General features: G+C 42.2%; 1 protein-coding gene across 3 annotated transcripts in view; it reads right to left on the reverse strand.

Annotated features, from left to right (window-relative positions):
- Window positions 1-25826, reverse strand: part of SRPK1 (SRSF protein kinase 1) — a 45539-nt gene that overhangs the window by 11264 nt on the left and 8449 nt on the right. For 2 of the 3 annotated variants that reach the window (XM_073319885.1, XM_073319886.1), the window contains exons 3-11: window positions 14270-14388; window positions 9493-9601; window positions 8947-9034; window positions 8219-8306; window positions 6360-6466; window positions 5407-5572; window positions 4103-4128; window positions 3024-3237; window positions 1689-2126 (exon numbers count right to left, since the gene is read on the reverse strand). In XM_073319885.1, coding sequence (XP_073175986.1) covers window positions 1689-2126; window positions 3024-3237; window positions 4103-4128; window positions 5407-5572; window positions 6360-6466; window positions 8219-8306; window positions 8947-9034; window positions 9493-9601; window positions 14270-14388 — 1355 coding nt within the window. Of the gene's footprint in view, window positions 1-1688; window positions 2127-3023; window positions 3238-4102; window positions 4129-5406; window positions 5573-6359; window positions 6467-8218; window positions 8307-8946; window positions 9035-9492; window positions 9602-14269; window positions 14468-25826 lie in introns of all 3 variants that reach the window. The other variant, XM_073319887.1, reaches the window with a different exon arrangement.

Below are 25826 nucleotides of genomic sequence, written 5' to 3' on the forward strand. Positions count from 1 at the left end.
AGAACTATCCGCCATGCAGTCTAGCTACAAACCATCAACTCTAGTCAATATCTGTTAACCCCCCAGGCTCCCCCAGAAGGGCATTAAGATAGTAAATTGATTTAATTAGTATATTCTGCCCAGTATACATATGTGCAAAAGCTCCTCCCCCTGTATTGCACAATAAAAAAAGACACTGAAATCCTAGCATAACAGAGGATGTGCAAGTGCAGGAAGATGGCTGTTTTGTGAGCTCTGTTAGCTTGGCTTTTTTAAAATAGTTTTTATTAAGACTGGCTGTTTGACAGTGCAGTCACCAGCAGAATTTAGAACGCTTTCTGCAGAGTTGGTAGGTTCTGATAGTGTCTAAGAGAGCCTCAACCCTAAAGAAGCCTTCTTTAAAGTTACAAGAGTTAAATTCCAAGGATTGCAGCATTGCTTCCCAGAGCAGCAATGCCAACTGCTGCAAAGTTTAAAGTGTACAGTTAGAACAAGCCAAGATGGATATACTGGAGAAATAAAAAGGGGAAAAAAAGTCATTAAATGACTATATCTAGTAAGGATTCCTAAATGCATCAGGAAAGGCAGTTCTCTAGTAATCCAGAGAGGCATCAATAGACTCAGTACAGGCCGAGTTTTGATACTGTGTTGAAATTTCTTTTTTAGCTCTTACATTCACTTACATTTCCCTGGTTGCATTTTAATGGGGTAATGTGACAAGATAAGAGAAGTACAAGGATTGTTCCCAGTTTTCTATTTTGGGCTGAGATCTTTGACTTGACCCTGATTCAAAGGAGCCATGGTTTAACTGAGGGATCTATGTGATTTAAATTATACCAAGTCACACCTTTAGGTATGTCTCAAAAGAATTTTGTTTCTGCATTATACAGAATCTGCCATCAAACTAGTTTTATAGTAGGTTATCTCTGTTTTCATAACCCTATAACAAACTTGAAGCCCTTTCCTCCTTACAAGTTTAAAACTATCCCTCCCCACCTGCACTTTCGTTGAAGTGGATTTATTGTTCTGGAAGGGAATATTACTTAAGGAACTTATGCTAGAAAAGTAAAGCCCAGCTATTCCTTGCGAGGAAAGTTGATTTTGGGCCCTGTCATGGCAAAAACTGAGATGTCAATACAAGCTTTTCTATATACCCTATATTCTGTCAGCCCTCTCCCCTCTCACTCTAGTTTAGGTATCTGATGCAACCTTGGGTTGAACAGACAGCGGTGCCTTTGCGGTCATGGATTCCAGAATGTGTAAACTGCAACCCTGCACTCTTATCCAATTCTTTATGTACAATACAGTTCTTTATGTACAGATATTTAAAAAACAAAAATATCTGAACGAGAGTGAGGGAGCAGGGGGAACGTGCCCATTTAAGGTATGACTATGATCATAAACAAATATACTCGGAAAAGAAAGTAACTGGGTGCTTTTTAAAGTTGGGAAGGACAGAGTGAATTGGATGAGAGTGCAGGGTAGCAGTTTACACACTCTGGAATCCATCACATCAAAAGGCATAACTGCCTGTCAACCCAAGGTTGCAACAGTGGAATCCCCAAAGGCAGATCAGAGTGGAGAGTGATGTCAGGACAGAGCTCAAAGAGATGGCCTCAGGTAGAGTCAGGTCAGCCAATATAAAGCTTCCTATTAATGCCACATTACAGACTCCAAAGGACAGATCTCCTAAAGGAGTCCTCTGGTACCTTTGTTCTCAGATGGGCCATTATTCTCATTCTCATCCTCTGAGGGTATCTCTGCACGTATACTCTCTTGCAACTGGCTGATCTCCTGCTCATTGAACGATTGCTCTTCACTTGAAGTTGGCTGATACACCATGGAATCTAGCACCTCAGAAATTAAGGGCACGCATGAGTCCGACATTACTTCTTGTGACCTGTTCTCCGAGTCTCCGTTACGCTGGCTGTAATTACAGCTATGGAAGCTGTCCTCTTCCTGTGCCAGAGGGTGCTCATCACAGTCATTGGCATTATGAAGGTCCTCCTCAAGCCTCCCAGACCCTTGGTTGCTGGAGTCTGAGAAGGCAGTCATTTGTACCATGCCGTTGCAGTTGATTTCCGGTATGCATTTTTCCATGCTGCCTTCCATTAGGATACTTCGCTCTTGAACATGGGCAACTTCATCTAAGGAAAGGGAAAAGAAAGAATCAGAAGACTCTTAAGGGACAGGGAAACATAACACATGGACTGAGTAACAGCTATAGCAAGACCTTAAGTAAGCCCAAAAATCTAGCACATTCGCACAGAACAGCTGAATGCAATGCTTCTTTAACCCATTTTTACCAGCACAAGACTCCGTGGTCCCTGCTCAGACTCAGGCCTGGTCTACACTTAAGTTAGATGAACACAGCTATATCGGTCAGGGGTGTGGAAAAAACCTAACTCCTGACTGATGTAGCTATGTCAACGGACGGTGTTCTTTGGCTGACATAGCTACAATTTGGGTCAGGTCGGCATAGTGAACTTTGTTTGGGGAGGTGGTGTTTGTACGCTGATGGAAAAACCCCTTCTGTCAGCGTAGACTGCGTCTACACTATGGAGTTATGCTGGCATGGCTGCACTGACATAGCTATACTGGAATAGCCGCCGCCTGGTCTGCACCTAAAAAACTTAGGTAAACCTAGCTATCCCCCTCAGGGCTGTGAAAAATTTAATGCGCCGTGTGGCATAGTTAGGTTGTCCTAACCCCCAAGCTAGGTCAATGGAAAAATTCCTCTACTGATCTCACTACAGTCTTGGGGTGGGGTGGATGTACTACGAGACAGAAAAATGCCTTCTGTCACTGTAAGCGTCTACACTACAGCATTTGCAATGTAGACTACTATCCATAGCATGGATACAGAGTTAGTGGAATGCGGTGGCAATTCAACTGCAGATCAGCGGCCAGCATTCAAGGCCAGTAGAGATGCTGCAGAGATGTACACTGCAATTTTAACAGTGTGGTTGAAGGAACGTTATTGTGCTTTTAAGCACACGCACACACACTTGCATGCAGGCCCATGTGATATTCTGGATCCATACCCAGGTTTCCTGGTACCCCTTCATCAGGTGGGCTCTCTTTTAAGAGCATCTCAAGAGGGTTCCGAGCTTCTTCCTGCTCTTCAGGCTGTGTTTGTACAGGGCTTGCCTCCTTTTCCATCTCCTCTATCTCCTGCATTCGCTTCTCCAGTAGCTCTGCCTGCCGTTTCTGCTTTTTCTTCAATTTTTTTTTCTTATTCTTTGACATTTTGTCAGCCTGCAGGGAAATGACAACTCTCTCACACATCTGGCTTGCTATTTATTCTAATAAAACCCCAAGCTACAGTCAGGTTTTAGTTTTTAGTGAATTCTTTCAGAGCTTGTGTGAAGTCTTCACCTGACAACCCTGGAGACTGAAAAGTCCTGTCCCACCCACAGAACAGATACTGCAGCTGGGAAGGCCTTCACCTACTGCTGAGCCAATGGGCTTCAGCCCTGAACTGAAAAGGCCATCCTGACCTGAAAGACCGAAGTGAGTTCAGTCTCCGTAACCCATGCAATCCTGGGACCATCCACTGGGAATGCCATGACAGGTATCAATCCTGGTGGCATTTTTGAGATGTAAACTCTGATGATGCAACCTCTCTCTCACAGGCCAAATGCCGATTAGATAGCAACAGCTTTGTCATAGTACATGGAACAGATTCATATCTGCAAAATAGCTGACATTACTAAAGATCACTCATTTTTAAAAGCTTCATCCCACTTGGGCCACTTTAATAGCACACAGCCTCATTAACCACAGTTAAAGATTGATGATGCTCGAGGAACACTGAACTCTGGAAAATGCTAGTGATCTTGGGAAGCTGGTATTGTACAACTACTGTAATTGGACATCATTCTGTGACTAAAGCTGTACCTGTAACACAGAAATTTACATGTTCAGTGTGTTAACAGCCATACACTGAACTTGTTCACACTTCAAGTTCTTCTATTCGGGTCTCAAAGTAGGATTCCCTACCACTTACCGTATTATAGAACAAAAGCATAAAACAATTCTAAACAAGCTGTACACCTGAATGTATGTAGACCGCACACATTTACACTTGCTTATAAAGGAAGAAAAAAGTTACCATACTTACTGGTTTGGGCTGAGGTGCAGTACTCACTGGAAGAGAAAGAGAAATAAGTTAGTATGCTTGTATTATAGATTGCAATCACACTGCAATAAAGATATCACATGAGCAAAAATAAAGAATGATTGGAAGCCAGGAACATCTTCCACAGAGCTCATTTTGTTTCCCTGTGGATACTAGGTACTGTTGAAATGTAAAGCTGTACTGAAAGAATAAACAGTGATGGCTTCCTTCTTTCCCTATGTAGATAGGGAATACATCAGTGTCTTATTTCTATATGGATTAGAAACAAAACTCAAGTGCATCCTCCAATTCTGAAAGCCTCAATTCTCAAAAAAGGGATAGCAGCAACCTGCCAGAAAGAATAGACTGCAAAACATTTGTTAGATGAGTCAAGCTTCAATTAACCAGACTGGACAGCAGACTCACTTAACTGGTGACCAGAAAAAGGGGACGTAAAGCGTGTAACAGCATGATAGGATATTTGCTTCATGCACTGTACACCTTGCTTAAGCCAAGATGTCAACTGGGACCCTGGCAGTCAGAAAACCAAAACTGTGAGGGAGCCTATTCGCCTAGCCAGCCCAAGCTGTACTGTGCTGGCCTCAGTTAGAAGCTGCACTTTGCATATCATAGAGCCTGCCAGCAACCAACAGTTCCTGGGGACTGTGCACTGGCACATATGAAGATGCCAAGGAGGAGCGTTGAGAATGTACGTGGAGACTCCAAACAAGAATGAAGCCTGGCCTCTGCCATAAGCTACATATTGCATTCACACAACCAGGAAACCACTTCTAACAGTTTAATCCCTTTTCAGGCCTGTCCTGCAAGATGGTAAATGGGTAGCGCTCATATTTCATCAAGAGTTTGCCAAAATACATCCATAGAATTGTATAAAGAAAGGAATTTTCCACTTTCTAGAGCACTCAAGGAGGTAAGCTTTTATAGAACACACACGAGTGCTGACCCACCACATGCACTCAAAACAGCTCTTAAGAAAATAACATGATATTTGTAAAGCATTCTCAAAGTCTCCTACAGAAAGCACTATATAAATGACTATCTTACCACATAATCTATGTCAGACCAACATTAAAAGTGGGTGTTAATGATCATGTACTCTGTTTTTACACTGGCAAGCTTCTTGTGGGAACACATGACTAGTATTGCAGTTTACAACTGGCTTTATAGAAATGATTGGCAATGCTGTTCCTTTGCTTCCCAATGCTGAGACAACTACTAGAGAATTTTCCCTTGTCAGCTCAATTACAATCTCTTTGGACTCTGCAAGTTTTCCATAGAAAAGGCACCTGCAGAGCCAGAAGGAGGGGGCGCCCCAGATCTCTGCCATTCTGTTGCTTCTGCAGCCAGCCTGCGGATGTACTGTTCGTTAACACACAGCAGAATGTTCTCAGGTTTAATATCTGTATGGATTATCCGACACTTTGTGTGCAAGTAATCCAGACCCTGTAGAACCTGCACATAGGAGAGAAGAAAACAGATATTCAAAGATGCACATAATGAGCAAACCAGATGTGAAAGGGTGAGAAAATAATCCAAGTTCTATAGTTATCTAGGTAACAAACAGGAAGTTCTTTTAAGTTAAACCTCAAGGCCATTATCCCGGAGCATGGTTACTACTGAGTTAAAAGGAAGTTTGCATACAACTTTAACTAGGCAATTATAATAAAATGCTATCTTCGCCTCTATTCCTCAACCTACAGGTACGTAAGAATTAAGCTCCTTGAATTTTAATACTCTAAGCCTTCTCCCTCCCATCTGACCTCCCCAGAAACATTTCTCCCTTAGTTATTTACAAGGGTATGGGGAAAGTACATGGTCCTCCTTCTCCCCCATAAACAAGTGCTGCAGTCAGTGAAGAGTGAGCTTATAAAGCTATAAAGGGAACTACTCATTGTGGGAAAGGGGAGGGGACTTACCTTCCCCCCAGGGACAACAAGATTTGGAGGGGAAGGGGTAAAAAGCCAAGCCAGCCAGTTTTGCGCTATTAAGTTTAAATTGTTATAGCTAGCATGCAGGGATTTATGTTACGCACACTCACTGTTCAAAGCAGACCTCGTCAGCTAAACAGAATGCAGGTACTGACCACTGAAACCACTTATTTTAGTTATTTTGTGAAAACATGTACCACTATGAATTTGTCTTCAAGTCTCATTCCCTGCATTTGATGGAAAAGCAATTACAGTCACAACACAGTTCTCACTGGGGTCAGGGTATTAATTCAGTGAGAGCTGGAACGTGCCTGTTGGATGATTCTTTTGACACATGGGAGTGGAAGGCCCTGGTAATTTGACTTGATGATCCACTTCAGGAGATGATGCCCTAGAACTTCAAACACCATACAGATATCTGCAGTAGGGTCAAGGAGAAAGTGGAACATCCTGACCCAAAGAGCCCCCAGGATTCTTAGACAGTGCTGAAAATAAATCTAACCCCAAGAAACTACCTCTGCCTCCTGATGTTGCAGCTCCTACCAACTCCCTTTCCTTCCAAGCACAGGTAGCCGTCTACGTATGTGGAGCAGCAAATGTGTGAGAACAATGACTGACACTGTTAGTGGCAATATAAAACTTAAAATAGCTAAGAATGCAGTTCATTTGGAGCAACGGTGTTATCATAGCAGTAATCCCAAATTCTGGGAAGAGGCCATCTGTACAATGGGCTATGTCTGAACTGCTGCTAGCATTTAAACACACGGCCTAGCTGAGCCGACAAATTCCCAAATGATCTTGGCTCTCGCCCCAGATCTCTTTATAGCAAAATTTGAACTCTGACCAAAGAGCTGAATTCTCAATCCATAAATCAAGCCACGTTATTTCTCTCCCAGCTTTTTTTTTTTCCCCCCCCTAAAGCTACTTGTAGCTGACGAAAGCTTATGCTCAAAAAAATCTGTTAGTCCCTAAGGTGCCACAAGTCCTCCTTTTCTTTTCACAGGCCCGAACTTCAATACTGTGTGTTTCATAGGTAAAAATGGCATAAACTGATGAGGCCACTTCTGCAACAGATTCAATATTAAGAATTTGCTGTTCAAAAGCCTAGCTCTTAAAGTTCATGACATTTTTCTTCATCTCATAGGTAGTGTGTATATGCATTCTTCTTGCTTGAATTTAAAGCAACATAGAAGGAGCAGCATTGAGTCGAAATTAGACTAAGACTCTTCTTTTTATATAAGGAAAGATTAACAGGAATGTTTCCATCACTTTCTTTGCAGCAATGGACTGAGCTGCTCTGATTTTGTGCTCTCTAGAGAATATGCTTTCCCACTGCAGCTAAGCAGCAGAGCTGGACTTTATTCATAGTGCTGTCCTGTGTTTCGCTTTAGCTATAAACATTAGAAAGCTTACCATCTAGGGTCGGATTCTCCCTCTGCAATATTACTCCCAGCAAAGTAAATGAAAGTCACTCATTCTGAAAAGGAGGGATGTAGGGTACAAAGGAAAGTTCTGGGGCCAGAATTGTAGAACACACTTTATGGAGAACCCCAGTAAAGTGCTTCATGTCATGCAAAACACTTGAGAGTCTGCCTTTGTTCTTGATACTACAAACATACATGGGATCTTTGACAATCCAATATTAAGAGCTCCCAAGCAGGTCATAAGGTTGCGCTTTAGAAACTGTATTGGGCCTGTAAGGCTGCCAAAGCAGACCCTCTGAGTTAGAAGCTCACCTATGCTGCTAAATTATAAGCCTACAGTTTGCATTCAGCACGAGCAGATAAATCTCTGATATCGTACAATGCTTTATTTTTTAGTCAGAGATTTTAATAAAAGGCTGCATGTGGCCTGGTCAAGGATGAAAGAGGAAAACCCCAAAACACTGTGCCACTCAGCTCTAATCAAGCGCAATCATGCTGTCTTGCATATTAAATCATGACTCAGCAGCACTGTCCTTCACAAACCTATGTGGTGATGGATTATTCTAGGCCTATTCTCTGCAGGGAGCTATAAGGCCCACTGGGAGAGGTCTGTGTTATTGGAAATTTGTTTTGGACAGTAAAACAGCTGCATGGACATTGTTCACTTCCACTGGCAAGAGAGCTGCACAAGAAACTCCTATACTAATTCAATTCTGTGCTCTGTCATTTGTTCTATAAAAGGATACGGGAGCCATTCACTCCTGAGATCTTGAAGTCATCTAATAACTGAACCACCATCTCTCTATTTGGATCATTGGGGTCAGTGTTGCGGACCTGCGTGGATGAAGATAAGGAACACGAGAAACATCATTTCATAAAATTCCTGAGCTAGACATCACTGAGCGTGTAACATGTTTTCCCCTCTCTTCAGGGGCCCTCAGGAAAGGGGGAAGTAGGAGCTGTGCTAAGCAGCGCTGGTGGATCCCAGAATGGTGCATACCCGTCTCCAACCTTTCCTACAACCCATTAAACAGCACATAACATTAATATTTTATCATCTGACCAATAAAACTTAAATGAAAAGCAAAGCCACCAGCTCTGGGAGGTGCAAAGTGGAGATTAGGAGGCAAGGAGTTTCAATTATTGTATGACCATGGGACCTGGCCATAACCAATATTCATGGTAGTCCCTGATGGAGGAGATAAAGTACCACCACGTAAAAGAGGTTAAAACCTGGACTGTGTTCCTTAAGTAAATCTGTCAGCTTTGTTCACTTTTACCCCTTTATGGATCAAACAAAAATAGGACCCAGTCAGAGACTACACTAGTCAGTTAAGTCTGTAACCCACTCCTCCCATGTACTATGGAACCAAGAGATGATCCTTGAGTACAGGAGCCATGTTCCAAACTGAGTGGGGTATTAACTCTGAAAATGGACAAAGCTGAACAGAGCTTTCTGCCTTCAGGCACTCACCGACTTCAGCAGTTTGATTTCATCCAGTGCTGTTTCTGTATAGTGCTCAGCACTCTTTACTACTTTCATCGCCACAAACCTCTTCCCCCTTAAACACAGACATAGCAAGTTAGTGATAACTGATCTCCTATTCAAAGACATGGTCCCCAGAATTCTCTTAATTCATGAACATCCAAGACCCGGTTATTAAGGATTGCTTCTTTAGTAACACAGGAAGATAAGTTCCAATTCACTCATGTGAAAACTGTCTCTAGGGCTCTTACAACATCCAGTTAGTTTTCCTTGCCTTATACATTTAAGGTAAACTATACCTTGACTGGCCTGAAGTGCTGGAACAGAAACAGCTGAACACACAAGCATTCTTTCTGCATACATGCATGCAACATAAATATTAATACTTGTGCACAAGCTAATACAATAATCTTTTCTGACATTGTATGCACAGCACATGCAAGATCATAAGGGAAGTCTGCTAGTCTTATCTGTGCAAAGATTATCTACTCTGGATTCTTGGCAGAAATGCCAGCAAAAGAACAAAAACCTTACTGAATGTCCCAAGATAGCCACACAGTGGAAAAATGCCCCCATCCTAGTTTCCGGATCACATGGTATCGCCCATTGAATAGATCTCCTATTTTCACAAGATGATAACCACCTGGAAGAAGTAAATGGGAAGTTATCAGTTCAAACCATCATATGGATGTCAAAGAACAGACAGATGGAGCAAGAACCAAGGCTTAGGAAAAATTCACTCAACACATTTTGATAGGCTAGTTAAACGTAATGGGCACATAAGTGTTTTCTCCATGTGAATGCTGCTAGAGTAGCCTCACTGCTTCCTCCTTGGCATTTTGTAAAAAACCCCACTAAGTTTATATGAAAATATGCTCTAATTAAAGTTGAACTAGAATGATTTAGTATGAAGGTGCTTTTATAGGCAAAGGAGGTGGTCATGCTGGTTTCAGAGATGAATCTTTTCCTACCCCAGTGGGGAAAAACAAATCCCCAAATTGGACCCAACTATAAGCCTCTGAAAACTGTTTGCAGATGCTGAACAGAGATGTGTTAAGAGTTCAGCAGCTAACTTCTCTGAAGGTTTCAGATGCACTAGTCACATTAGTCACCTTACATCAGCATGGAGCACACTACAATTTACATTTGCACAAGGGATCTGTTTGATTTTAATGGAAGGCCATAGGATGTGAAGGCAAGTTTCACTTAACCCTTTCCCATGCACATGCTGCACTACTCATGAGGACTTCAACCTTTTTTTATATAAACTGAACGAGGCAATTAATCTTAGGAGCCTATTAAGACTTATGTAACTGCTATCAGAATTGCTGTTCTCCAGAGAATCCGACAGTTGATCTTGTGTATTTTACGGCATCATGAGGCCTAGGGCTTTAAGAATTCAGCACTTAACAAGTCATGCAGATCACTGGTCCTGAACTGTACCACACGAACATTTCCAGCAGATCCTGTGTGGGCTGGACTGCACATGTACTATCCTCACCAGCAAAATGAGCATGAGCCATCCCAGGATTGATTAGAACTTTCCCTAAAATTGCTCCAGGGAGCTGTGGCATCAGACACCAGAACTGAGAGCAGTGATATTGTCTCTCCTGTATTCCCAATGTCTTCCCTCCTAGTGTCTGGGCAGCATGGGAGAAGAAAGTAGCATCACTGAAACATGCTGAGAGATGAAAAGCCAGGGACAGGGAAACTAAAGAAGGCGGGAGGGGACAGGGACAGAGGGGTCTCTATAACCATTAGAGCACACAATCCTATAGAACTTGGAATTGAACCCTGGATTCCAGAGTCTAACATACTTGCCGATGACAAGTATCTGTGGAAACCCCCTAGAAAAATGTAAATTTCATCTCCCTCTAGTGGCTGATCCACAAAGATGACAGCCTGCTACTGCTATCAGCTACTCCATTAGCTCAAGTGGCAGAAGTTTGTGCTGTGGATCTAAAGGGTCCAACCATTCTCATGACTCATGTGGGAGTCCAGCTTCTTTTCAAAATGATGTTCTTCTAACACAGGAAAATGTATAAAGATATTAAGGGTGCAAAATCAAGCATTTGGAATTTGGAAAATGCTATAATTAAGATTTCCTGTGCAACATTTCTTTGGTCCACTTATGCATATGCATTGAGAGTCTTTAGTAACATGATCACATACTATTTCGCCCCCCCACAAAACGTCTGCCTCATTCAATGCACAAAATGGATGTTGCTCAGGGATTAAATCACCACTGTGTAGTGAATGAGTTGCTGTCTGTAGAGCCCCTACTTCATTTTGTTGCAGAATTGGAGTGAGTGTTGTGAAGGAGGCAGGAGACTGCAGGAAGGGAAAGGATGGTTAAGGAAGTTGAATGCCACTTTGGAGAAGTGAATTCTCTCTGCTTCTGCCATAAAGTTTCAATAATATACTGGGCAAGTCACTTAAAATGAAATCTCTCCTAAGTGGCTATTAATTTGTTCCTCAATTCCTGAGTACACAATTGGAGATACCTGGGGCTTGAGCTGCAGAAGTGCTGAGCACTCTCTGCTGCAACTGAAGGCCATGGAGATCTATTCTAAATAGATCAAGTGTATAACCCCCATAAGCACTCTGGGGGGAAAATTAGACCCTAGTGGTCTCAAATTAGGCACTCAGATTAGCAGATACTTTTGGCCTTAATCTCTATGCCTCAGTTCCTCATCGGTAATATGAGGGTACCACCACCTTATCTTGAAGGTGTTGTGATGATAAATTTGAAAACTCCTTCTTTGGTGATGAGTGTCATTAAAAAGTCCACAAGGAAATTAATAAATTCTGTATTCAAAACAGGGTCAGAAGGGTGTGCAGTAAATAAGATACAGACACTGGTGAACAGTAAGGATAAAGTAAAAATATTCAATAACTATCCATACAGTGATCAACATCCAATACCATGTATTGGATGAGACACAGGCCTGTGAAAAAAATGTGATCATAATTCAAGACTGTCACAATACACATGCACAAGGGGGCTGAATTAATGTTGCATGGACAACCTCATTTCTGGCATTTCCTAACCTCTGAAAGCTTGACTTTTCAGTCTTAACACTCCTTTTAAGACAGGTGTTTGTAATTAAGCCTATTTAACAACAGTTTGTCAGTGTTTGCACTGTTATTTACCTGGCCAAACTCATCCAGGGCGTGCTCTCTCTCGCTACCATTTGTGGCATCAACACCAAAAGCAATGCACTTTCCTACATGTACTGTTGATACGTGCTCCACTGTAACTTGTGCTGCCTTGGGTCCATCACAGTAGGACATCTACCCCATGTATTTGTTTTAGTATATACAGTGCTATGCAGAGAACTCCCTGCTGGTGTGGTAGAGCCTATGGATTACTACACCCATTCCAAAATGTCAGGGACAGCCCTGTGGACAAAGTATATAAATATCTACGGTCACCAGTGTAGACTTAACACTTGTTCCCTTCTTTGCTTTTTCCAATTGCCTGCACTGAATGGTTCTGACCTGCATGAAGAGCTATATGTGGGCTCAGAGGTCCAGAATATGCTACAGGGGGGAAGAAGTTTGATTGTTTTCATTCGTTTCTTTGATAGTTTCTCCCCCCGCCTTTCATTTTGTTTTTATTTTACTATGTAGCTGAATTAAGTTTTTCATGGGTTTCCCTCAGGATCCAATGACAGGAATGCTCAGGGTCTCTCTGTATAGCCAGAGTTCTTCCCATTCCCTTAACTACTCCAGAGGAGCTCTGCAAGGAGAGCTTGGTAGAGAAGTATGGTGGGCATAACCGACTCCACTCTATTTTCCAAAACGTGCAAGCATTTCCTCTGATCTTTTCAGGAGAATCCTAAGGGAAGGGGACAGAGGAAAAAATGAAAACAAAAGGGTTCTCAAAATTAGAAGGTGCTTTTTTGTTATATTTGTGTCTTGTTGATCTTGGCTTTTTTCATGTACCCATCTTGACAGAAGACAGAGTCAGTGTCCTGAGCTGTCAAAGACAAGTTATCACTGAAGAGTGGGCAGCAGCTTTCAGGGATTGCACTGGGAGAACCAAATGCCCTGGATCAGTTGCTAGGCAAGTGTTTGCTGGCTACATTAGCACTTCACCAGTGCAGATTAACACAGAAGGAGTGAGCACAACCAGCCTTAGAGCACGGTTTCCAAAGCCTGTGAACTGTTGCTGCCAGTTACCAGTAACACACCAAAGTCAGTGGGCTGCAGAGCCTAGAGGGGTACTCAAAGGCAAAAATAGGAGGTAGGTGCGCAATTCCCATTGAAAGTCAAAGAGAGCTGGACACCTAGGTGTGCTGTTTTAGAAAATATACCCATAAATTCATTTGTGGGAATAATCTGAGCACTGGTGACATCCTTAAATGATGCATTAAAAACAGAACCCTCAGGTCTGGACAGGTAAAGAGCCTTTCAGATGACCTTTAAAAAAACGGGTGGCGGAGGGGACAGACTAGGTAGTTGCAGCTGCATGGCTTTGCCATCTTAATGTGACTCCAAAAAAATGCTGCCATAAGCAGAGATTAAAGTCTCAGAATTTAGACTCATCTCCCTTCCACAGCTGACAAACACGCCTTCCAGAAAGAGCTCAGCTAATTCTTTCCTCCTCGAGGCAGATGGGTAATGGGTTTGTCAAGTGTCCTGATGATCAGAGTGCAAAGTATGCAAGTTAACACAGACAGAACAGCGAGGACCAAACTTATCCCCACATCTTAGAGGTAAAAATTTCAAGCTGATCCTGGCTTGGTTTGGTAGCCAAAAGGAACCTCTTCCTGAGTGATGGGAGACCTCACTAACAAGAGTGGAAAAGTTGAAGAATCTTATCGACTGACAATTCTAATATCCACATCACAGTAGTCACAGATTAGCTTCCCATTCTGACAGATTCTCTTTATCCACTCTCTCCTGCTCTGCATACCTCTTAGGAGACAAGGGACAGGGTCTACACTAACTGCATTGGCGCAGCTGCACTGCTGTAGTGCTCAAGTGGAGACGTGCCTATGACTACCGGAGGACAGCTTCTCTCGTGGGCGTAGCTAATCCACCTCCACAGTAGCTATGTCAACGGGAGAAGCTCTCTCGCCAACATAGGGCTGTCTACATCCGGCGGTTAGATCAGTATAATTGTGTCACTCATGGGGTGTGGATTTTTCCACACCCCTGAGTGACATAGTTATACCGATATAAGTCTGTAATTGTAGATCTGGCCAAGAAAATATATCAGATTAGACACCACAGTTTAATGTCCTCTGGGGAGAGAACGCCACCAAACTGTATTTAGCATGAGTCTAAAGAGGCAACCTCTCACCTTTACAGTAATCATTTGGATCCTCCTGTTCATCATCATCTGATCCCAGGATTTCCTCCTCTTGTTCAGGGAGATCATTCTCTGTATGAGTAGCAGGGCCTCGATGCTGAGTTTCAGGCCTGAGAGAGAGCATGAACATAAAGTTGCAGACACATTAGGTTTCCATTCAACAGCTTTCACTTTCTTCCATGAGAGAGACTGGAGAAAGGGGAGAAGAGAACGACAGTAAGTGGCCTTCAGAAAACCTGCTCTCGCATTTAAAGGCTTTTACTCCCAGGTTCTGAAATGCCAGGTGGCATATAAACAGCAGCTCTTTCTTCTTCATATCTGAGAAATGCAAGTGACTGTTCTCTCGAGCATTTTTTATAGAGCGAACAAGAAGTGTGCAGAATTTTCACAATGAGTTAAAACCCAGCTGATCCCCTGAGATAAATTACTGCCCTCAGGAGTTCTTCCAGTCTCTTTGCACACTAAAGATTTCAAGTCAGTGAGGTTTTTTAGCAATTTTTATTTTAAGGCACTATTTATATTGAATCCGAGGACCATAAATGAGTAAAAAATGTTAATTAATTAGTTTAAGACTAACGTTATGCCCATTACATTAAACCATCCCAGATTAAGAGGATTCAGTGACATTTCTTCGATAATGCAGACCCTTCTCAGTGAAGCAGACTTTCACCTTCTGCTTTGAGGAGCAGTTGGTATAAAACAGATCTTAGGAGCTGAAAAGATATCTTGTAAGGAAAGAGGAATTAAAAACTTGCCCTTCAAGAAAATTATTAAGTGGCTGCCATTTTAAAACCTGTGCCTTTTGTACTCCAATACAGAAGATGAAAGTAATTTAAAAGATCCCTCTTTTCTCTTACTAAGAGCTGAGAGGTCTATAGATGAAAATTTCAGAGTCTAGTTAGCTTTTCACCATATATGCTGTACTGGGTCAATTGCAGGAACAACAGTTAAGTTGGTCAGTGTCACTTTCTGGTTCTCATGCATCAGCACAATATTTTGGTTTCCAATGCTGTAAAGGGGTATTTAAATGCCCAAAAACATAAGTTAAAATTTGAGTGTATGACAGTTTCAAAGCCACACACTGAAACTAGCTGTTAATGTCCCTTTAAGGGATGATATCCTCTAAATCCAGAAATACTCAAAGGAACTATGGAAACTGGTTCAGAGTAACATTTTCTCCCCACTTCTCCATTAGTTGCTAGCTGTCAGTGTTCAGTTTATGCTTATTAACTGAGGGCTGCAGGAAGGTTTTCATCCCCTTGTGATAAAGTACTGGGAAATGCAGAGAATAGGTGCTTTATCAGTTGCATTAACTGTGCCATTAGCAATGGCCAGTTAAAGTCCTGAAAAGGGGAAGTCTCATCTGTTTTAAAGCAAATCAAAAAATACTTAGACATATAACCTTACAGAGCTAATCAACCCCCTTCACAGAGTTATCCTACCAATCTTATATAACGCACGAGTAAGCATGCAGTCCCTGTATCAGTCATGTTTATTATGGTAGTACTTGGTTCATCCATTAGAACGGTGCCCTGTTGTGCTAGGCACTGTACGAACGCTGTAGTAATAGAAGATATAACATCACTAAGAATGCATTTTTAGAAGGTAAGTATAAAACAAAACTACAGTTGACAAAATATATCAATGCATCATCTTTTCTTTATAGCATGACATACTAAGACAAGATCCAGTAATTTACAATGAATCTTTTACTCAGTGTGAATTAAAGTTCTACTGTATTACAACTATTGTTTTCGTAAGTTAGTAATTGATGCCTCCAATCCACCTTGCTTAAAATTCTATTCCCACATTGCTAAAAAAAACAACGATCACGAGGGCATGTCTACATTAGAAATGTTACGTTGACTTATAACCACCGCAGTGGTTCATGTCAACACTACCCTCCTTTTGCCAGTGGTGCACTTCCACACCTGGAACACTTCCACCAGCTTAAGAGGGGTGGTGTAGGGGGCTGAGAGCACATCTGGCTCCCCACTCCAGGATGAGAAATTGACAAGTAACAGTTTCTACACGACGCTGCGTCGCCCTAATTACACCGACACAAGCTGCTCGTGGAGATGGAGTTATTATGTTGGTGTAGTAGGGCACTTACATCAGCAAGAGCAAGGCTGTAATATGTACACTAACGTAATTATGTAGATAAGTTGCCTTAGGTTGACCTAACTCTGGAGCGTAGACTAAGCCTGAGGCAAGTGCTGGTTACTTCAGTCGATACAGTATTAGATGTGGACTGCAGTTTTAGCTGTTCAGAACTGAACTATAGGAGTCACATTAGTCACCTTATGACAGCATGGAGCACACTCTACAATTTACATTTGCACAAGAGATCTGTTTGATTTTAATGGAAGGCCATACGATGTGAAGGCAAGTTTCACTTAACCCTTTCCCATGCACATGCTGCACTACTCATGAGGATTTCAATTTTTTTTGTATTAGCTGAACAAGGCAATTAATCTTAGGAGCCTATTAAGACTTATGTAACTGCTATCAAAATTGCTGTTCTCCAGAGAATCTGACAGTTGATCTTGTCTATTTTAGGGCATCATGAGGCCTAGGGCTTTAAGAATTCAGCACTTGACAAGTCATGCAGATCACTGGTCCTGAACTGTACCACACGAACATTTCCAGCAGATTACCACACTACCGTGATGCATCTATCTGTATTCAATAATCAATGATTCCCAATACTGTCGTTTGGCCTAGTTCAAGACTTTAAGCTAAAAATAAACGGAAAAAACCCAAGCAGTTCTCTGCACCCTGCACAGCTAGTTCAAGTCTGTCACTTTATTTGGTGAAAATTAGAAAGGGAACAAGTTTGTATGCTACCCCAACACTAGGGCAGGTAGCAAATACAAGAGGACAGAACCAAACCGCAAAGGAACGTGGTGTGGCTAGGGCTGTGTTATTTATATTATCATAGCACCTAGCAATACTCCTTATGGATCAGGAGCCCAGTGGGCTCGACGCTGTACAAGCATAGAACGAAAAGGTGGTCCTGTCCTAAGACAGGACACAGATGGATACAGAGATATGGGGGAGTACAAGGAAACAATATTGGTCAGCATGATAGGTAGCTGTCTCAGCACACCAGCAGACTACCTGTTAGCAAGGTGGAGTTTTAAGGATGGATTTGAAGAACAACAATGAAGTGGCTTTAAGGATGTTGCTCCTTTCAAGGACCAGTTTGAAAACTTAGCAAGTGGATGATGGAGTGAATAATAAAATAATGGGTAGGAAGGGGATAGGCCTTGAAGAGGCCTGAAAGTGAAGACAAGTTGCTTATATTTGAGGTGCTAGAGAAGGGGAGCCAGTGGAGGGATACAAAGAGGGGTGAGATGGTCAAAGCAACCGGCTAGGAAAATTGTCTCTGCAGCAGCATTCTGAATGGATCTGAGTGGGGAAAGACTGCACAGTCAAGGCCAGAAAAAGAGGTTTCAGTAATCCAGATGTGCTATGATGGATGGGAACCTTGGGAGCTGCAACAATGAGAAGAGTTTGGGTGCTAATAAATACCCAGTTTACAACCAGGGAGACAGCAGACTGAATAGGGAATTTAAATCCAGCAGCCACACCCATCACATTCAGTCTCCTCAATACTGCCCTAAGATTTTTTTTCCTTCATGTAACCAAGTACCACATGGTTGCTTCAGGGAAGGTATGGGATACGGATGAGAACGTGGGGCCACAAGAAGATTCATCTTAAATGGTCCGTAACAAAATGTTTGAAAACCACTGATGTACTCTGCAGTGCTCTTCCTGCATCAAGGAAGTTATCAGAAACGACTTAGGCCATTCTGCTGGAAATTTATGACGCCCCTCCCCCCCCATCCTAAATGGAACTAACATGTCATGGCTATTGACCATCTGGCGTCTGATGCACCCTATAGTTTGCATCACGCACTGTCCCACAGCTGAGATTCAGTCTTGCAAGACATGACCGTTCTACACTACAGTTAATTATTCCCCTATTATTAGCCACATATAACATGGAGACAGATCATCATACCATTTAAAATTTAAAAACTCTCTCCTCCAAACCATCTTTGCTCTACTACTCAAATTCATTAGAAGGCATCGGACTCCCCATAATAGCCTGACTTCTAAAATGCCAACTGCAGGGCCAGATCAAAAGGGGACCCTAATGGTCAAAGTAAGTAACAAGATTTAACTCTCTACTAAATAAAGAACAAGAATTCAGTCAAAACCAAACCCCCAAATATTCACACACAAAAAAAAACCCTCATAACATCCACCCTGTCTGCATCCTTCACTCAGACAGCCTAGCCTACAAAGAGGCAGAAAGGGCTGCAGGAGAGAACGAGAGCCCCATTGCCTGTATTTAAAATGAGGGAGTAAGAAGCAAATAGCTGTCAGTACAATAAAAATGCTAAAAGAAGCCTAGAAAGAAATCACACTTGGGTGATCTATAGCTACTCAGCAGAATTTAGAGAGATTGTGATTTTTATAACTACCATGCTCAATACTGCACTAAAATGCACCCTGAATTTTTATATTTGTTTCCTCTACCTCCTAAATTAATCTCAAGAATTAACTAGATTTGCAGCCTGCCTCTGCAATCACATGATCAGATAATATTTTAAGGAAGAAGAAAAGATGACGTCGAGCTGCAGTATTCTAAAGCAAGCTTGAGAGCTTTCATGGACTTTTCATCCACAAAAGTCTTCATCTAGGGACACAAGTCCTCCCCCCCAAGGAAGCCCTTAAGAAGAGCAGTAGTTCACATGAGACAAAAGAAAAGCCTACCTGCACGAAGCACGGACTCCCATTGATAAAGATACCCCTGAAGACGAACCAACAGTTTTCGAAAGAGCCATTAAAAAAAAATCAAATCAGCTGGCGGATTGTTCAGGCAGCAGAGGTGCCTACACCACCGGTGGAGTGCTGGCTCTCTCTGAAAGCAGCAAAGCTTTGTGCGAGAGAGAGGGAGAAAAAGGATTTGTCTCCACCACCTAGCTGCAGTTGCATAGCACTGCATTGCAGGTAAAGGGCCTTGCAGCAACACGGAGTGGGTTGTTCTCAGCTGATCTTTCTGCAAATTTAGTCATACTCTGGGCTGAACATAAATCGATTTACCACATTTCCTTGATGTTTACCCGATTCTACTGTCTTCCCCCGAGGAAATGCTGAATTCCATCAGATTCAGTTTTATCTTCCTGGACTGGAAAAAGCATCTCCTGATTTTATCTGCCTATTTGACAGCCTTTTATGGGACCAACTTCTGTTGGGGGGGCGGGGGGGGATAGGGAGAGAGAAAGGCTTTTGAGCTTACAGAGAGCTGAAGAAGACCTCTGTGGAAACTTAAAAGCTTGTCTCTCTCAACAACAGAAGTTGGTCCAAAGACATCTCACCCAACTTGCCTCTCTGTCATCCTGGGAATGACATGGCTATAACAATGCATATTCAACAGTCCACTAGATTCAAGCTTCCAATGAGCATGAGTTTTGTTAACTGCTGATAGTCCAACCCTTTTGATATAGAAACCCCAGAGCAATAAGGCAGGAAATGGAGGCTGATCAAGGTAAGAAACATTTTCTGAAGTTATTCCGAACTCCAACAGCTGTGGTTACAGACAGAACTCCTCATCCTTTGTTAAATCACACAAAGATGTGAGAATGTTCTAAATAGTTTACAAATATTAACTGGGACATAGCTTTCTAATGCCAGGTGTTCAGCATCTTTCTTGGATGCCACAAAGGTATGTCGGCACACTTATCTTCTGCTTGGTGGAATACACAAGGGGAAACATCAGCAGAAGTGTGACATTAATGTACAATTTCAGAGTTTTTTGGCAATTAATAATGCTTTCTGATAGAAGTACTCAGAATGATATACTATAGATCTTACTCTGTAGTACTTACTGAGGCAAATCTCAATCAGTCAAAGATTTCCTCTCAGTAAGGACAGTAGGATTGGGCCCTAATCAATATTTAGCTTAGGGTCAACATTGAATACTTAACTCCCCTCAGTTAAATTCAGTCTTTAGTAAATTCAACACTGCCTTTTAATTTAATAAAAGCTGTCAAAGCCACTTGGCAACATCTACATATTAGAAAAGTCTTAGTTAGATGCAGTATTTTTAAACACAATAGCCACAAATTACTGTGTATTTACAGAATATAACACAATTACTCCATCAACCTCAGCTGTTTGTTGCAAGAGAGTTTGGCTCCTCAGCTTCTTGTGAGAATCTACTAGAAGGGCATTCAGGTTTGGCCATCTGGTGAGAGAAGGCTGAAAGGGATCCTTTGACTTGTCCCCTAACTGCTTAAACTAGCCCAAATAGAGAGGTAAAGAGAAGATAAAGTCTTTATCCATCAGACACCCTGCTTGCATGGAACCTTTTCTTATTCTCCCATTCTCCACTGATGTTATCAAGAATAGCCAAGCACTAGAGTAGATTGGCCACTGGTACCACCATGCCATCTACCTCTGTTCTGAGCTGGCCTATGTTAGTGCTCTCTATGCTGTTACTATCAATAGACTGCACTACAGCTAGTACGAAGGTGCAAGATTTCTAGACTTGCCAGCATACACAACCTGAGTTTACTTGGCTATTTTTGCATTTCATTATCACATCTAAGAATTTATTTTCTGCACACCCACTAGTCAGATTCCTAAGGAGCTAGAAAGGCATTTAAACCTTCCCTAAGGTGACCAAGAATAAAGGAAGGACCGGTGCCTTTTTGTAGCTGTTTTGTACGAAAAATAAACTTAAAATATTTTCGCCCCTTGGAAATATCAGAAATGCTACATCGGTCTTCGATTGTGTGTACCTGTTAGCAGCTCAGATGTGAAAATGGCGCTTGTGCTAAATGGAGGGCTACAGTGATGAAAGCCAACAGCTTTTTCCCCAAGTGTTGTTACACAAGTGCTAACTAAAAAGTCACACCACCCTTCTCTTACCCTCCTTGTCAAGTACTCGGGTTTCACTTCTATAGTAGCTGCAACTGAACTGTGCAACAGTTTCACAGTAGATAAAGAACCCAGCCTCCCCGTTTTGCAGGTCACCTCTCAGAGGCCATCAGCCCCATCTATACAAAGGTGATGAAACCTTTGAGCCATTTGCTAGCTGTGAGTTTAAATTTTATGTGAAAGGTTTTATCCCCATTACGAGAGAGACTTCAGTTGAGCAATCTTCAGAGTGTATTAAATAATCCAGCGTAAACTAAGGCCGGCCTGCACTTAAATTAGATTGACAATAGCCATGCTGGCCAGGGGTATGAAAAAAAAATTATGTCAAGTGGTGTAGTTTTGCTGACCTAACTCCTAGTGTACACACAGCTAAGTTGACAAAAGACTGCTTCCATCAACTCAGCTACTATCCCTTGTGGAGGTGGTATTCCTTCACTGACAGAAACAACTCTCCAGTCGGCAAAGGCGGTGTCTTCAACATGGTATTATGCTGGTACAGCTATAGTAATTTAACTATGCCAGTCTAGTCTCCACAGCAGAGTCAAAACCTAAGAGTTACAAGGATAAGATATTGTTACCGACTCATCCTGGAGTTCTTCCAAAAGTTTTCCAGTCAGTTTTCACCGTACTCATCTTGCCCATGTTTTCTCATGTCTGCATGCCCTTCACAGCAAGATCTTGCTTTCACAGACAAGGTGTTAATAAGGTGTTTTTACTTTTTTCCTGGAGGAGACTAAAGCCTTTGACTTGGCTCTTAAACCTTGAATACCCACCCCAACTTTACTTTTGACATTAGTACATCAGGTCAAGTTCTCCCCAAGAGAACTACATCTGCCTAATTGCTGTTTCTTAGAGCACCTGCAATGAGTGAGGCAAGATCTTATTAACATACATCCCGTCAAAAGAATGCCTGCTTCCGTTGCCAGCCTCCATTCTTTTCTTCTCCACAAGGTTTGCAGAGCAACAACATTGAGATCTCTACATAAATTTGACAAGTCATTATTATTTAGATTCAGTCCTGTAGTAGAAATTCAAGTCTGGCATTACAGAGTTTGTTTCCAGGTTACCCCTCCCCACCACCAAGTTATTTTTCTAGTGTTATATATATATAATTATATATACACACACACACACACTCCTCAAAATAGTTTTTAATATATATTATATATATACACACACACACACTGAAGTTGTGACACTGGTACTCTCCTACCATTTTCCTACCTTGAAACCTGCATATGTACCTTTGTTACAACTTCTTGCTAGTCCGTTTCAGCTACATCCTTGAAACTTTTTAAATTTGAAGGAGCTGGGGAACCAAATATAATTCATACTTTATGAAGCAAAGTTACCATCTTGTAGTTCTTGTTCTTAAATATTTTGTAATTATAGGAGATCCACCCACTCTCCCGCAAATTCGGCATAAGTTTTTATTCTCCCTCCCTTTTCTTCAAACACAGAATTGGTAGTTGCAAACAAAAGCAGGCCTGTGACATCTATAGCTTTATACTTCTGAAACTGTTAAACTACATCAGCAGGAGTTCTATTGTCAGGAGAAGAACTCACAGGTGGGGAGATATTCTTATAATTCTTTTTGAAAAAGCTATAGTTCTCATAGCAGCCAACACATACAAGCACTTTTGTTTAGTGGGAGTTCAGTGTGAAGATTAGAACCCCTGAATTCCACATTAAGATTGTGCTAATGTACACATAAGTGAAATGATTAAGTTTCTTGTTCCTCACTCCCACTCCCTGCACAAGCATTTAATAGTGCTACAAAACAGAACTGTGCCATATCAGCTGCACAAGCTGTGAAGGGCTTCCATGGAAACCAGCAGAGTTTAATTTATGTCTTGTCATGTGCAGTTTGATAATCACTTTTGTATTTGAATGAAAAATCTTGTGGGCAAGTCACCAACTTTTGACATGTGTTCTGAATGCTTCTGGAAGGTTTTGCATTGGTATTAACTAAAAGAGCAATAGGAAAAACCTAACCCAAAGCCCTGAGGGAGGGCAAAGCCTTTAAGGAAGAAGCTGAGGACAAACTTGAGAAGGTCAGGACCAGCAGATATTCCAAGGGAAATAGAAAAGAAAGAGATGTAATATACAAAGTGAGAAGCCACCATAAATACCATTCTCCTGGGCCCCTGATTTCAGTGAACTCCCTGCTTACCAGGGTGTGAAGATGGGGAGAGGGAAGCTGACTGACTTGCATCTTGTGAGCCCTCAATTAAGTAGTGTTTGTTTTGGGGGCAGAAAAGTGACTGATCAGACCCCAATACATCCCAAGAGCCTTACTTGTAGGACTATGGGAATTGCGCACCACTATTTAGATTAAATTAATGGGAGACTGTTTTGTAACACAAATGCTGTACCTGTTTACGCTAGCTGAGATGTTTCCTCATAACTGTACTACAGTGGTCCCCCATGTGGTGCCTGGGGGTGCCATGGCGCCTGTCAGAGCATTTTTGTGTGCCCGCAGGACACACCGCTGGAGAACCGGCTGCTGAAATGCTGCCGAGAAGCGTTCCCATTTCTCGTTGGCGACGCTTCCTGCCACTTTTCAACAGCCGGTTCTCCGGCGGCCATGCTCATCAGCGGCATTTTGGCGGCAGAATGTCTGGTGCCCGCCACAGCATATTGCTATTCCCACAGAAAGGCTGGGGACCATTGCTGTACTACCACCTCTGCATCTCCACCAGGGGTGGTAATGGTGGGGTGACAGGACACCGACACCCTGTTTCTATCCCCAGTCTGCTCTCACACACCTCCATTCCTGCCACTCGGAGCAGACACCCACACTTGGCTCTTGTCTGCCCACTGACCCTCCCTGAGCAATCCCCTTTCCTACTTCTCTGAATTCCAACGTGGCTGCTTCCTCCATCTCCTCTTTGCTGCCAGTGACGGGGTGGGGAGAGAGTTGGTGAAGTCTGATGGCATTAGACTATTTCAGTTAGCAATAACAGTCAGATTCTAGACTAATTTAAATGCGTTTGTGGATTAAACAGCATGATAGCTGAAGTTTTACTTAGATAACTGATGCAGATCACAAAATAATAGAATTTTCTCATTACAGTGATTGGCTCTCAACTGATAGAAGCCTCTTAAGAGTCATCATTGGCTCAGCTCCCCCTGTTTTACAGATGGGTGAACTGAAGCACAAAGATTAGTGATTTGTTTGAAGTCCATGTGAACCAGAAGTATCAGGAAGAGAACTCAGACTCAACTCCATTCCCGTTTTAGCCACTTAGTCACGTGGCCCCTGGCGTATCAAACAATAGTACACTCCAATCCAAGTACTGCATTTATTTTTAGTCCCTGTATTTCAGTGCTGTTTAGAGTAGGGACCATCCTTTATTCTGTGTTTGTCAAGTGCCCACCACAATGGGGCTCTCCTGGTCCACCACTGCACCTCCCAAGCACTACCCCAACCAATGCTAAAGTTTCACATATCGAGCAATTTTGGGTGCCCATCTTGACACCTTAAATGGCCCGCTTTCCAGCAAGTGACGAGTGCCCATCCTCTGGAAATCAGGTCCCTTTAAGGTATCTCACACTAGGCATTCAAAATTAATCACTTTTGAAAATACAGGCTACAATCAATATTAATAAAGGACAAAGAAGAGCAGATGACCTTCATAAAATGAGATTTCAAAACCTAGGATCATTTAACCTGTAAGGGAAAAATAACTAGGTAGGGAGAACTCGAGGTATTAAACTATAAACGGTACAGGGAAAAAAGTCAACCCCTCATTCACCATGTCCCATCACAAAGGATCACTCAATTAACCAGTACATTCAGAAATCAAAAGGAAATACTGCAGAGGATAATCTACAGAAAGACAAGTCAAATACTATAGCTATATAGTCACCATTATTAACTTTGTAGTTATTCATGCCAACGGTAATGAAATGCCATGCTTCAGGGTTGAATTGCTCATGCTGCAACTCTTTCACTCCCTGCATACACAACACTAGAGAACTAGAATGCAAAGTACTCACTTTTTCTGAAGCATCAGATATAAACCACTGCAGGAAGCAGGATATCAGATTTGATGAACCAGTCATCTTATCTGGCATGGGAAAGCCAGTGTGTTAGTATCTGGACATGCACCTGACTAGTCAGGTGCAGGTCTGTTTCAACAGTCTGACATGAAGAAAACTAGCAATCAGGTTAAAAAAATCGCGTCTGTTTATACTGTGCTGTGGTTCAAGGAATTCAATATGGAACAAAAAGAAAAGGCGTACTTGTGGCACCTTAGAGACTAACAAATTTATTTGAGCATAAGCTTTCGTGAGCTACAGCTCACTTCATCGGATGCATTCAGTGGAAAATACAGTGGGGAGATTTATATACGTAGAGAACAGGAAACAATGGGTGTTACCATACACACTGTAATGAGAGTGATCACTTAAGGTGAACTATTACCAGCGGGGGGGGGGGGGGGGGCACGACCGACCTTTTGTAGTGATAATCAAGGTGGGCCATTTCCAGCAGTTGACCAGAACGTCTGAGGAACAGTGGGGGTTGGAGGGGGGGAATAAACATGGGGAAATAGTTTTACTTTGTGTAATGACCCCTCCACTCCCAGCC

The sequence above is a fragment of the Lepidochelys kempii genome, chromosome 21, assembly GCF_965140265.1.
Source record: "Lepidochelys kempii isolate rLepKem1 chromosome 21, rLepKem1.hap2, whole genome shotgun sequence".
Taxonomy (NCBI): Eukaryota; Metazoa; Chordata; order Testudines; family Cheloniidae; genus Lepidochelys; species Lepidochelys kempii.